The sequence below is a fragment of the Manacus candei genome, unplaced genomic scaffold, assembly GCF_025592945.1.
Source record: "Manacus candei isolate 608988 ecotype Guabito, Panama unplaced genomic scaffold, ASM2559294v1 h1tg000052l, whole genome shotgun sequence".
NCBI lineage: Eukaryota > Metazoa > Chordata > Aves > Passeriformes > Pipridae > Manacus > Manacus candei.
The window spans coordinates 684,236-697,903 of NW_026138100.1; the positions used below are offsets into that span (position 1 = coordinate 684,236).

General features: G+C 41.8%; 1 protein-coding gene across 8 annotated transcripts in view; it reads right to left on the minus strand.

Moving 5' to 3' along the window:
- Positions 1–340: 340 nt before the first annotated feature.
- The window catches only part of HIVEP2 (HIVEP zinc finger 2), a 138,520-nt gene continuing 125,192 nt past the window's right edge, over positions 341–13,668 (minus strand). For all 8 annotated transcript variants that reach the window (XM_051801597.1, XM_051801596.1, XM_051801592.1 and 5 more), the window contains 4 exons: positions 12,392–12,567; positions 9,708–9,809; positions 8,271–9,181; positions 341–2,006 (listed from right to left, as the gene is read on the minus strand). In XM_051801597.1, the coding sequence (XP_051657557.1) occupies positions 1,188–2,006; positions 8,271–9,181; positions 9,708–9,809; positions 12,392–12,567 (2,008 nt within the window). In that variant the 3' untranslated portion in view covers positions 341–1,187. The remainder of the gene's footprint in view (positions 2,007–8,270; positions 9,182–9,707; positions 9,810–12,391; positions 12,568–13,668) is intronic.

Sequence of the window (13,668 nt, forward strand, 5' to 3'; positions counted from 1 at the left end):
AGGAGTGAATATGCCCCTTGGTCAGCCCTCACTAGCAGGGGACTGCCAGGGCTTGGCAGGGCACCATGTGTCCAGCCAGCAAGCCGGCTCCTCGCCCAGCCCTGTGCGGCCGTAGGGGCCTTGCTACCCTGCTGCTGGAGGTCAGGGAACGGCTCATGACACTGCTGGACTCTGCCTCCCGGCAGTCAGCGGTGCCCCGGCTCCAATCCTGGAAGCACCAGCATAGCAAACCTTGCCGGTCCCGGTGAGCTACACAGATGGCACCAGTGATGCACATATTTACATGGGGTGGAATGTTTTCCCATAGCTTTTTTAAGGAGTATATAGATCAACGTTCACATAAGACCAAATACTTTTAATATATTTATAACTGTTTTATAAAGCTTTGAAAAAACTCACAATAGCACATTGTTTTACTTTAATGCTTTACGGTACTATCAGTTTAAAATCACAATCAGCACTTAAGTTATAGTCAATCCGGCAAACAAGAGACAAAAAAAAATTACAAGAGTTAAGAACTGACTGATACATCCTTTATCTTTTTTTTTTAACTAATGCATAAGTGCAGAATAAGATAAGATACTCTAGTTTAAATATCTTGTTTTACAATATACATTTTGTTCTAATTACGCAACAGTAAATCCCATGCTTCACATAGAAAAGCAATCCACAACATTAAGAAAAAAATTTACAATTTATGAAACAAAGTAAATAAATATTAGTATTACAGAATCAGAGCTGTACATAAAAGCTGTTCAGTTTTAATCATATAAAAATATGTTTTAGTGCAACCTCACATATATTGATGCTGTTCTGTTTTACATCATTTAGATCCAAGTGTCCAAAAAAGGAAAGAAATTACATTTATTACAAAGCAGATACACAAATTCTAAAATATGTACAAATTACTGCTAAAAAAATGCTTATAAGAATATAAGCAAAGTAAAGAAAAGGCACAAACATCTGTACAATTTAAAAGTACCAGACCCAATAAGAATTTCAAATTTAGTTTTGGTCAGGCTCATGATGACTTGTTACTTTATCTAATTCTTTTGATATAACAAAAGTATATATAATAGCAAACTACTGTAACTTAGAACAGGCATGCTGTAAAGTTGAATACTTCTATCTCTAGGAAAAAAAATGGTGGTGTAAATGTATGGGTGAAAGTCTCCATGCATCTCAGATCAATGTGGCTTGCTCTTCTCAGATGACAGATCTTTTCTCTCCTGTGTGCTTGATGGGGGGTCGCTCCTGCTGTGAAAGCCCAACTGCCGGATGTCCACAAAGCTCTTGCTGTAAAAGGTGGGATGGGCTAACACAGTCTGTGATGTACCAAAACTGTCCTGCTCACCACTGTGCAAGTCAGGATGGGTGGCTGAGGCACAGGTCTGGCCTGGCTCAGATCCACTAAAGTGTTTAATGCTAAAATGTGCACTTTCTAAGGGTTTCTGGTGAGGCTCAGAAGGCCTCTGCAGCTGCTCTGCCCCGTGCAGAACGGCTTCTTCTGTGGCGATTCGCAGAGAGGCTATGGCTTTTGTACAAGTCTGTATGTTCTCCTCCTGCTCCCTCTCGGTAGCCACAACACTGTCCTCCGATGTGCTCTGTGTCAGCAACAGCAACGGCGAGGAGGGCGTGCTGGAGGGAGTGCTGGGGTGCAAGCTGTGCGGAGAGGTACGTTTCTCATGGTGCTTAGAAATACTATATGATTCTTTTGTAAGGGTTTCCACAGTTCCTCTTTGCTTCTCCTCAGAGACCTCCCTCTGCAGGGCCAAAGTGGACGGAGAATGTAAACCTGAAAGGGCCATGGGTACCGAGTGGACCATCTGGATACCCCCAATAGGCATCATGGGGATAGGTGCTCGGATCTGTTGCTGGGAGTGTAGTGGAAGATGACTGAAGACATAGTCACTCGGACCTTCAGGGAACAGGCTAGACCTGCGGTGCTCCATGCCTCCTTTTTCTCCATATATGTTGAAGTAAGGTGCCTGAGACAACCCCCTTCTCTGTAACCAGAAAAAAAAAAAGAAAAGAAAAAAAAAGAAATGTCAGCACTGCTACTAGCAGAATTCTTGTCTGGCTGCCAAACCACCTATCTGCTTTCCTGCCTAATACAACCTCCCTTTCATGAAGCACCTTTCATGCAGATGGATCCCAAAGCATTTGAAAATGCACTAATTGCATATCCAAATAACAGAGGAAGTTTTTCTCAGCTCAGATCTACAGGGCTCATGCCTCTGAGGTGAAAGGTAGCAGCTAGTTAAGAGAGCTCAGCAACAAAATGCAGCAATTTAGGTCAGGAAGTGAAGAGTATAATATTCAACTGAAACTTTGAAGAGAATTTGGGGTAAACAGATTTTCATTCCCCCAGAGAAATTTAGCCTGGAGATCCATCTTATCCTCGTTTTTGAAAAACTGTGCTGGCATTTGCAGTCCACACTGGGTATCAAGACTTTGTTGCAGAGAAATACACATCCAAATGCCCCCTGCTTACTGCCTCTGCTTGGCATAATGGAGAAAATCTGATGGCATGTAAGTATTTTCTGCCTTCTGAAAGATTCTGCTCTTGAGCCCCAGAGAAGGCACTTGCTCCCTGTGAGCTTTACCCAATCCCTGATGAAAGGGGTGGGTATTTTCACGGAAGTTCAAGTGCCTCTGTGCAATGCAGATACAAATTTTTCCAGTTATTGAGACAATGAAGAACCATTATGGCCTATCTGCAGTGTAAACAATAAATAGTAACAAAAGCACAGGCTTTGCTGTGAGTAAAAGTGATGATTCTGTCCCAGGGAGACTCACCCACTCATAATGGGACTGAGAAGAATGGAGGATTTTGTGATGGCTAATAAAAGCCAATCTTGCAATACTGACATTTTCAGTGCCTTCCCATTAGTTCCTGCCTTGGAAGAATGAATAGTTCCATCTCCACTCAGTATTAAATATGCCCTGGGCTTTTAGGGTTTTTTTTCGTTCTTAAGTTTTAAAAATTGTTGGCTATCTGATGATTAATTACCATTTATTGTTGAACAGAGGAACAATGATTACAGAAGTGCAGGATGACATTTTCATAATTACGTGTGGGATTTGGCCACACAACTCTCAGGGCCTCTCACATGAAATTAAATGAACAAAAATGCTCATCTCTGCTCTGTAAATTGACCAAACACCAATCAATTGCCCCAAAGCTCTAACACTACCATAGCCTTGGTGCAGCAGCCCAAGGACTACGGTGCTAAATGCCAACGCATTAAAGTGGCAGCACTTCACTGCTGGAAAATCCCAGCTCTCAAGGCATTAAGCAACCTCTTGATCCCATCCCAGGGAGTTGGTTTAGGGGGCAATTAAAGATTCAGTTTCTGTGCTACCCAAGGGCTCAATCTCACTGTGCTCAGATGCTTTGTCCTGTTTAATATAAATCAACACTGAGACAGGAAGGGTGACCCATAATCATCAGACTCAAACTTCAGAGATGTTATTTTTCAGAGACTAATCTATGTTGGGAATTTTCCTATTCAGAAAGTGAGATGCTTGAGTCTCATAAAAGAGAAACTGTCATAAGAAAGCACAGTGACAGCACATTATACTGCTGAATGGGGAAAAATTTACAGAATAAGCTGCAGTTGCCAATAAACTGCATAAGACTCAGTTAACCTACCCTGTCAGTCCTTCCTATCACTAACCTCACCTCTGCATAGCTACTTGTCCCCTATTTTTTTCTCCATCTTTGGTCTGTCAACTCGTTTTTCAGTCATACTGTCCTCTTGGATGTTTCCTAAGCCACGACATTTTTCACTATTGCATCTGATGTGAACTTGGGCTAAGGGAAATTGAGTAAAAGCAACCAAAAAAAAAAAGAGTAAAACTCATCAAAGAACAAACCCAGTCACACACAAATCTCTAATTGAGAAAGACATTGGGTTCATGTTTTACCCTGCCCAGTTTCAAAAGGGAATAGAGCAAGAGTCTGTCCTTGCCAGACAGAGGTGGCTAACATGATAGAAACTGCTACACACTTTGAGATCAGCAGTATCATCCAACGCATGTCTCATATGCCCAATTTTTACATAGACAGTGGCAGTCTGTGCATGTCCACTGGACACCTTCTAAGCCTGGCTGAGTACATATGGGATTATCTTTCTCTAGCTCTGGCAGGTAAGTTTGGAAACAGACAACATAAATTGTTACAGGCACTAATAACTGTTCTGACCTCTTACCCTGCTTTTATTTCCTTTACCAGTATCTAGCATTTTCATACCTACAAGCAGACACACATATACATATTCATGGCAAAAGACTGTCTTTTTTTAACAAGCACTCTGAAAATCCAAAGACTTTATTCGTTTGACAGGGCAAGTATTAGATCACAGAGCACAGCGCAGGAAGTCACAATATCTTTTTGCAGTGCAGTCAGAATGGGTTGCTGCCAGTGCTGTGAGGTTGCTACCATGCTTCCTCTCTTTGTCAGGTGATGGGAATCCAGTTTATTTCCTATTAATTCTCACTTGTTACAGATTAGCATATTTCCCTTCAACTCCAGATGACATATAATTTCCAAAGCAACAATACTCTGTAGCAGCTTTTCAGGAAATGCTCTGACCTGGTCATAAAGTTAGACTTTCACATCACACCCCTGAGCAAAGGCATATCCAGCTTCACAGGTCCCCCAGAATGCCTCAGGGATGAGATAGGGTTTGCCCTGTATCTGGTACATCATCCAAAAAAGGGTGTGGGAGATCCAGAAGAAGATCACATTTCAAAGCCATGCATCCTTCACAGATTTCTCCGGACAGCCTCAGACTACAGCTTGCAAAAAGATGTTGGGTGGAAAACAGTGTCTTTGATTACTGTATCATAATGTACTTGAGGGTTTTTAAAGTTAAAAATCAAAAAAAGGTTGAACTCTGTAGTGAAATTCAACAACAGGCCATATTACCGATGTGTTTTCTGAAAGACATGATGCTTAATAAAGTGACTAAAACTCTATGTGGACTTCAGTTTCAGGATCAGCTCAATTTGCAGCGCTACTGCAGTAGCCCAGATACATCAGTGGACCTATTTACAGTTTACCTGGACTTCAGAAGTGTCTGGCTCTCTGTACAAGAACTGATTTCACTCAAGATGATAAAGTAGTGAGTATTTGGGAAGGGATTTAATACCCATATCCGGGATGAACAAAGGACCTTAAGTCCTATCAACTTTAAAGTGGTTATAGAAGTGCCTAACTCCCTTCATCCCTTCTGAATATATCAAGACAGGCTTTGGACTTCAAAATAAATGAGATGAGGAACAAAATGGCAACACAAGCAAAATGCACTACCTCCTAGAAGCTAAAACAGTTGCTAAAGTCAAGTCTGTACCACTTACAACAAGATATATTCACAATCTCCATGGTATCTAGTCCTGGGGCTGAAAGAAGAGGCAAAAGCTCTGGTCTGCACTAGGTAGCAGAGGGATGCATTAAGACTTGGCACAAGCAGGAATGGAGTGAAACTGTTGGTGCTGGATGCCATACTCACAATACAAATGTAGTGAGCTTGGAGGGGAAGGTTTCTTTGGATTAGTGCTATGCGGTCTCTTTTCACTCACTTGAATGGCCACTCACAGTTCTAGTGCACCTGCTGCACTCCTGGAGAACATTTTTTCAGTTTAATTTCATCTGACAACAATCCAGATCACTTACTCCAAGATTGCAATTTGAGTCAAAGCACAATAAATGTGACAACAGAGACATATGCCTGATCCAAAATAAAATGGTAACAGAGATTCACTCAGGGTGAACAAATGCAGCCTTCCTATTCCTTCTCTTTCTCTCAGGACTGGTAGAAAATGACTGGGGAGAAGAATCGAAGCCCTCCAATAACAGCATCAACCTCCTCAGAAAGGAAAGAAACCTCTGGCATTCACAGAAGAGGAGACCCCAAATTTATTTAGAGAGCAGAGAGTATCTGCCTTTAATTTTAAAGACATCAATTTAACTTGTCAAGGCCAAGTGTGCCCCAGCATAAACCAGAGCCTTAGGCTACTTTGGAGAGAGTATTGTGTTATTAACTGTCAAAGGAAAAAAAAGTGTATTTTTCAGGTACTTTCCCTTGCTCTTTTCCACTTCCTAAAGAAATAATTTCAATTGCTTTCTATGTGATGCTTTTGATGCCAGAACACTTCACAAGCTCTTTGCACAAGACCACCAAAGTGCATGGACATTCAACATGAAGCAATGTGAAGGGGAACTAGACCAGCATTGGCCAAAGAGACTCGAGCAAATAAATCAACTTCAGTGGAGAAGAAATAAAACTGGCCTCTTCTGGAACTGCAGGCACCAGAAGCACAAAACAACTCTTATTCCTGCAAGGACTGGGAACCCAATGCAGCCCTTAAAAATATTGTGAGGATTGTAAGCTGGCATGTGCATCACTGATGCAGCTGCTAATGATATTCTGATTTGCTAGATTTCACTACTCCGAAAGTGGAAACCAGTCTTTATTCCTTTTTCTTCTCTGACAGCTTTCATTTATAGCAGCTCAGGTGTTATTTGTCTTCCCACACACTTAGTGTAACAACTTTTGTCACTTAAACTCAACTACTGTTTGGCTAAAGTACGTCTTCCAGAAAGGCATCAAGAGGTGAGGAATCCATCCTTCCTTCCTTGCAATTGTTTATTGTGATGGGCAATCATCCTCACTTGTCATTTTTTCATTTAAATTTGCCTGGGCTCCACTTCCAGTGATGCCTGTATTAAGGTCACAGTGACTCTACTGAGATCTGGGCTTCCCTCTCGAAACACTCAACAAGTCACTGAGCTACTGATGATTTCTGTAAGACAATTGACTTGGGTTTTCACTGCCACATGACTGATCCTACCTCAAAAATAAGGTAAGTGTTAGAAGTCCATCTGGCGTGGTGGACTTTTCAAAAGAAGGAGCTAAGAGTGCTAAAAAAGTTCTTACAATGTGCTAAACACCTTGCTGGAAGGTGTGCATAACACACAAGGAAAACATTAACAGCAAGAACTGTCAGATGACCAAGGAGGACTGTTAATGTACCCTTTTGCTAGCATCATTACACATCCAAAATCTCTACTACAGGATGCCAGTGTGTCTTATGTGGGACATGAAGGACTGGGGCACCCTGCACAATGTCAGCTGTAGCATCCCATATAATCCCATCCATTTGATACTAAGACATCAGGACAGTTAAACTGGTGGCTCTTCATCCTCTTGAGTTTTCTCACTTTGCCAACAGAACTGCTGATGGGATTTGTATCCTCTTTCAGCTGTGCACTGGTCGGTGCTATGAGAGTGCAGCAGGGTTTCAGTGTGCCCTTCCTCATGGACCACTTTTAATCAGCCACCCCTCTCCAGCTTGCCCAAGCTGAACCCACACATACAGGCTGAGGAGGCAGGCAGTGAGAGGGCAGCCACAACATCAAACATGGTGAGGGAAGCATAGTAAATAAATAAGCAAATGCATTTATAGTAAGGTCATTCCTTACCTTTAAAGACCAAATCTATTTGTGAAGGGAGTGCTTTGTGAATGGTAGAGCTGGTCAAAAGTGCCAATCTGGTAGTTACTGAGAACTGTTTTACTGAAAGGGAACAGCACAGACAGCAGCTGTGCAAGTTTTGCATATTTCCACCCAGACGGTTGTGTCCCTGTTGGAACAGCCAGTTGTGATGGCACTTTCTGTAGGGCAGACAGCTGCCTGCTCCTCTCATACAATAATATTCTTAAAATTCCAGCTACAGATCCTGATTTCAATGGGCACTCTGTTTTTCTGAGAGGTTTCATTTATCTTAGCATTTTTATTCCATTAAACAATACTCAACAATGGAGACTAAACCTCAGAGACAGGGCCTTAAGCCTTGATCTTGGCTTGATCCCATCTAATCTTGGAAACAGAAGATTTTTTACAGTGCAGAAACAAGCCTCACGCACCATGTAAGCTTCCATTTAAAAAATGACATTTCATAAACATGGAGAGAGAAAATGCAAACCAGCCTAATTTTATTGAAGCTAATGGAGCTACTCAGGGTTGTACCAAGTGAAGACTCAACCCCCTATAGTCTGACTCTAGTGCATCCAATTGAATCAGCATCCTGACTTGGTCACTGTCTATTCCAAGTTTCTTGCATTTGTTTCAGGACTTTCCACCAAGGCTCAAAGTTTAAGCCTTCTTCTTCTACAAAGCTGCAAAGATTTTTAAAATGCTATGCATAAATTCGGTAAGAGCACTGTTTTTGATAAGAGGAATGAAAATATTCTTTCATACTTACTGAATGTCCCACTGGAATAGATTCAGACTGTAAATATTGACCCATGGACAGTGCTGGATTATGGTATAAGCCCCTCCGGGGAGATGCCGCTCTAACCGAGGCCATATATCTCCTCTCTCGCCTAGGAGACAAATCTCTTCGAACAGATGTATCTTTCCCTGGTGACATTGGTCTCCTTGGTGACAGGTGACGTCTTGGTGACACATCCCGTCTTGGTGATAACTCTCTCCTCAGCACAGCCTCCTTTCGTGGGGAAAGATGCCTCATAGGTGAAATATCTCTTCGGGGTGACAGATGCCTTCTGGGTGACAAATCCCCTTTTGGCATTAAATACCTCTTTGGTGAGTTATCTCTGTAGGGTGAAGAATCATAGCCAGGTGACGATTGTCGACTGGAAGGTGAGAGGTCCCTTGGAGATGAACTGGGGTCTAAGCAAAGTGTGTAATCCTCATCCATGCAGCTAGGTATGTCCAATCTGTCTTTATCAGGCTCTGAATCTGTACTCTTACTCTGGAAAAACCTCTGATATTCTGTCATTTGTGTATCTTCACAGGAGTCGCTTGGTGTTATAAGCTGAGTAACCTGAATGCTAGGTAAGGTGACCAAGTAACTGATGAGGGAAGAGTGTCCCACTGAAAGGGAGCCCTCAGGGGAAGCCCTCTGTGATGCCCCAGCTGAGTTCACGGACAAGGAGGAGAATCGAGGGGGCTGCGGGCTGGTGCTTCTTGATCTGGTTTTTGGTGTCGAGTCTCCCTGAGTATCATCGAAATCATCCTCATCTTCATCATCATCATCATTGTCATCGCCATCCTCGCCATCTGATTCCTCCGCATCAGAAAACTGGTGCTCTGCTGACAGGCCTGCCAGGTTGCTGCTCTTCTCTGCCTCCTGCTGCATGTCCTCCATGTTTTCTGAAATAGCCACAGCAAGTCAAAATGGTGAGCACATACCCCACCTCTTACACCTTATGCCACATTCATCTCCCACCCACCCATTGTCATTGCTGGATGCTCTTCATCTGGGATGGCTGCACAAAGCCGTTCTTCATAGTCTGAAACCATATTTTTTCAAAATAATACCTTAAAACCTAATCCTTGAAAGGAAGTATAAAAGCAAATTCACCCTACACAACTTCACTAAACATTGCCATCTCTCACATTTTAAGTGGAAAGATTGGGAACTTTGTATGAGACAGATGACAACAAGCCACACTTTTATTTTTAGCTCCTCTGCATGTATCTTAATAAAAATGTAACTCGGAGAACTGAATAGGAATTATTTTTTATACTTCCTGTTTATTAAAAAGATACCTCTTAATTAAAAAATGCCCCAAATACTCTTAATATCCCAGTATTAGCCAGGCACTGTGCTAAAGTGCAATGAGTCATTTGCATACTCCAGAAGCCATTCCAACTAAATTAAATCATTCTGACATACCTGCTTCTTCAGTTTCAGCATCATCTACAGATGTCATTGATACTCCAAGCTCCAGGCATTTTTTCATGTGTGCTTTAGACTTCATATGTTTTGTCAGATTTCCTATGGATCAGAGATTAATCTAATTAATGGACAACAGCAAAGATCACTCTTCAAGTCAGGTTTCAGTGTATCTTAACTCTGTTATCCTGCAGATGACAGGTTTTAGCTTTAAAAAACACCACAACAGACAGGTCTGACTCATCCAACCCATTACCCTCAGAGCCTGTTCTAATGAGAACAGATTCTTATATCTTAAGAAAATAAAAAATTCCAATAAACTGAGGGCCTGAAAGGTATAAAGGCAGCTCTCCAATTTTCCACGTGACATTTAGGCACCCCAGCAAGCTACAAAACTAACTTCTGAATGTTATCTATTCCTGGTCTCAGCGTTCATAATATGTACAGACTGTCCAGACATCAAAGTAAGTCCACTGCACAGCAGCCATTCAGGGCTCACACTCCTAGTTACACTGTGGTACTTTCAAGATAAGGGTTCTTCCATTTACCTCACATGTAGGTTCCAAATGTTCAGAGTATTTGAAGCATTTTGAGGCAAAAATATCCTACCAACTTCTCTATGCAATTTTACCATCTAGCTGCAATCTCTCAACTGAGAGGAGCTGTACTTCCAGCATTCACCTGGGATGTGGGAAATTCAGGTTCAGCTCCCAGATTTAAAGTACGGATTTGAATCAGACAGAGATTTGAAATCAGATCTCCCATTACCCTGAGGGAGCAATCTAACACTAGACTATTGACTTTCTGGAGTACCTGTCTTGGTCTGTTTTTTCACAGATAAGAAAACTGGGTTGAGACTGGCCCCAAGATACATTTCATGACAAAGAATCTTGAGCATAAAGCACAAGCTGGAGAATATCACTCTAATCCATTATCCACTTCAGTCTCATTTGCAATGCTCAACAGGGAAAGCTAGGCACAAGAAAACCCAACCCACTACCAAGAAACGGTGCTTCTTAGCTCAAGCAAAGCCCTCTGTCAATGCATTTATGCTGCTTGTGGGACCCCAAACAGCATCTCCAGATGGTGTGTGTGGCACATGCAACCTGGGTGCAGGAACACTGCACCACTCTGCTGGATAGTGGAGGTGTGCTTAGAAGCTCACAAGCCAGGCTCTTCTTCTTTGACATTCAGTCACAGCTAGTTCAAATAATTTCCTTGTCAGTAGGAGTTTCTTACTGTGCCTCTGCACTGCATGAAAAGGTTAACTTGGCCATTGATGCTTCTGGATAGCTAAATGCTCAGAGTGTACAGTGAAAACCTAAGCGCCTCTGAAAGTCTGTCCCCTACTGCTCTCAGCAGAATAGCAATAATAGTTATGAGGCTGACAACTGCTCATTAGCAGTAATACACCAGTTAAACACTTCTTGTACCTCAAAGGCTAACTTAGACTCTTCTTACTCATGCCCTTCTTGTGCAATAGCATACCACCTCCTCTGTGTTTCTTCTCCTCTGACAGAAATGCCAGCCTCAGCAAGCAATTTCACATTTTTTTTCCATGCCATCTCCTCTTCCTGGAATGTCCTCTATGAACACAGCTGTAAAACCACAATACTCCTTCAAGGCCCTCCTTAAGACCCATTCCTCCATCAATGTCAAATGTAAGCAATGATATGAGAACAGCTCACCAGATGGTCTATTGGGACGACAAACAAGCAGCTCCTTGTCTTTGTCTCTACATGCCCATGAAAAGTTCTCATCTTAAATTAGGTTGATGGGTCTACTACCATCCATCAGTTATTCCCATCTTTGGCACAGGAAGAAGTGCTGGAGTCATGGAAACTATTACAATTCTCAATCCTCAAAACAGTCATGAAGCTGTACTGGGATCTTGGGAGAAATTTCCTTCAACTTCCTTTCTCCCCCTTCAACTAAGTTCACTGCACTGGGACCAGAATCTATTTCCCTTGTCTGCCAAAGGGAAGCTAAGAAACTGCGAATGTAAGGCTCATTTGGCTGTGCTACAAAGAAATGCTACCAGAGGGAAGGATTTTTTCTTTTACAGAGATGGTTGCACCACAAATCTAAATTCCAAAGAATATCATTATCTGTGGCCTCAGGGTGACAAATGGAAGCTTTTTTCTGTGCTGATAAATACATGTGAACAGAAGCTATCAGATCTCTATTCATAATTAATGCCACAGTGGATGGAGTAGCCCATCTGGGAGACATACATTATTTATAAACTTGAAACTGACCCACTGTAAAGCCCATGAAGGCATGTTTCCCTCAGCAGCTGATGCTCTGCTTCTACATTATGTCATAACAAGTGTACTCTCCTGGTAGCATTTAAGTGTTGCTGCAATTAAAATTTGCACTATGTAACAATGTTGGCAGAGTATTATTTTTCAAGGGAGTTCTTATGCTACTACATTTTCTCTGCAGACAGAAGGACCAGTCAAGAGCCTATAGCTCTTAATGAAGCTATTCAAGGAGTCTCGGCGTCTCACAACATCCCTGGATCAATTGAACAGAAGCAAACAAACTCTCTCATACAGTCCTGTACACACAAACACAGTATTTCTATTGTGAAGAAAATTTTCTTCTTGATGGCAATAGATGCTTGGATCCCAGATGGCAAAATACCCAGAAGTGGCAAGAGTTCAGCAAAAAGGGTCAAGTACCTTTAGTTTTGAAGGCAAAGTTGCACAGCTTGCATACGTAAGGCCGGACATCAGTGTGAGTGCGGATATGTTTTTTGAGCATGCTTGGCTTTTTGCAGCGAATGCCACATTCTTCACAAATGTACTTTCCTCGGCCACGACCTCTGACATAGACATAATCCTCATTTGATTTATACCTGTCAGAAGAGAGCAAGTATTTAAATCATACAGACTCTAGGTCTCATACATGTACAAACATCACCTCTGTGCATCTGATCCTGATCCTGTACATATCTCATCAAAGCAAATCCACAGAAATATAAAAGAACTACTGAATTTTCACTCTGGAACTCACAAAGTATTGGCCTTTCAGTGAATGCACTGGTTCCAGTGTCTTTAAACAATCTGAGACCAACAGGTTGCAGTATGAGAATAGTATAAACATCCTGTCAGGAAACTGATGAACCTACAGACACCACACAACTCCAAATATAAGCCTGTGGGGTTTGATTTATTTCAGGTAAGTGTAGTCTCGTACAACACAGACATTTACCACCACTGAAAACAGCACTGTTTTGCAGCACAGTTCATTTAACTATTTTAGCGTATTTATCCCTTGGGATCAGATAAATCACATCCTGGAAATGCCCATTTCTTTCCCTCAAGCATAAAGGGAATGCAGATAACGAGCAAGGATGTACACATTTACACTACAGATGCCTGACGTTCCCAAAGATAAATCTCTCCCTACAGGAACACGGAGTTGAGTTCACTCAGGTACCTGATGCTTTAGAAATAAAATGGGAAACTTCCAACATGGATACTTAGCAGAAAGCTATTAAAGGAATTTTTCTTAGCACAGGCATAAGCTTATCATGCTATTTTTGCTGATTACATACTGTGTAGTTAGAAAATAAATAAGATATGCCAATCTATGTAAAGCTGTACATTGCCTTTATTATCATGCTAAATCATTAATACTGAAATCTAAAAGTGTCCAGGGAATCTGCTCAGGCTGTTCTGAGGTTTGAAGAGTGCTGGGCATTCCTTCAGGGGAGAATTCCATCCAAATACAGAAAGTGTAAGAACTGAGAAATAATATTTTTTCTGCCCTCTGTCCTCCATTGCCCTCTCCCTAAGCAGCACTTTCAGTCACCCCATGGATGCACAGCCCACAAACTGTCTTTGGTACTGACAGTCAGTACCTTAAATAAGAAAGGGACTGTGAGAAAGATTCTGTTAATGAGATGATAATTCTGCAAGAAGCAAGTTGCAATTTTTGCGTTACAGAGTTGAAA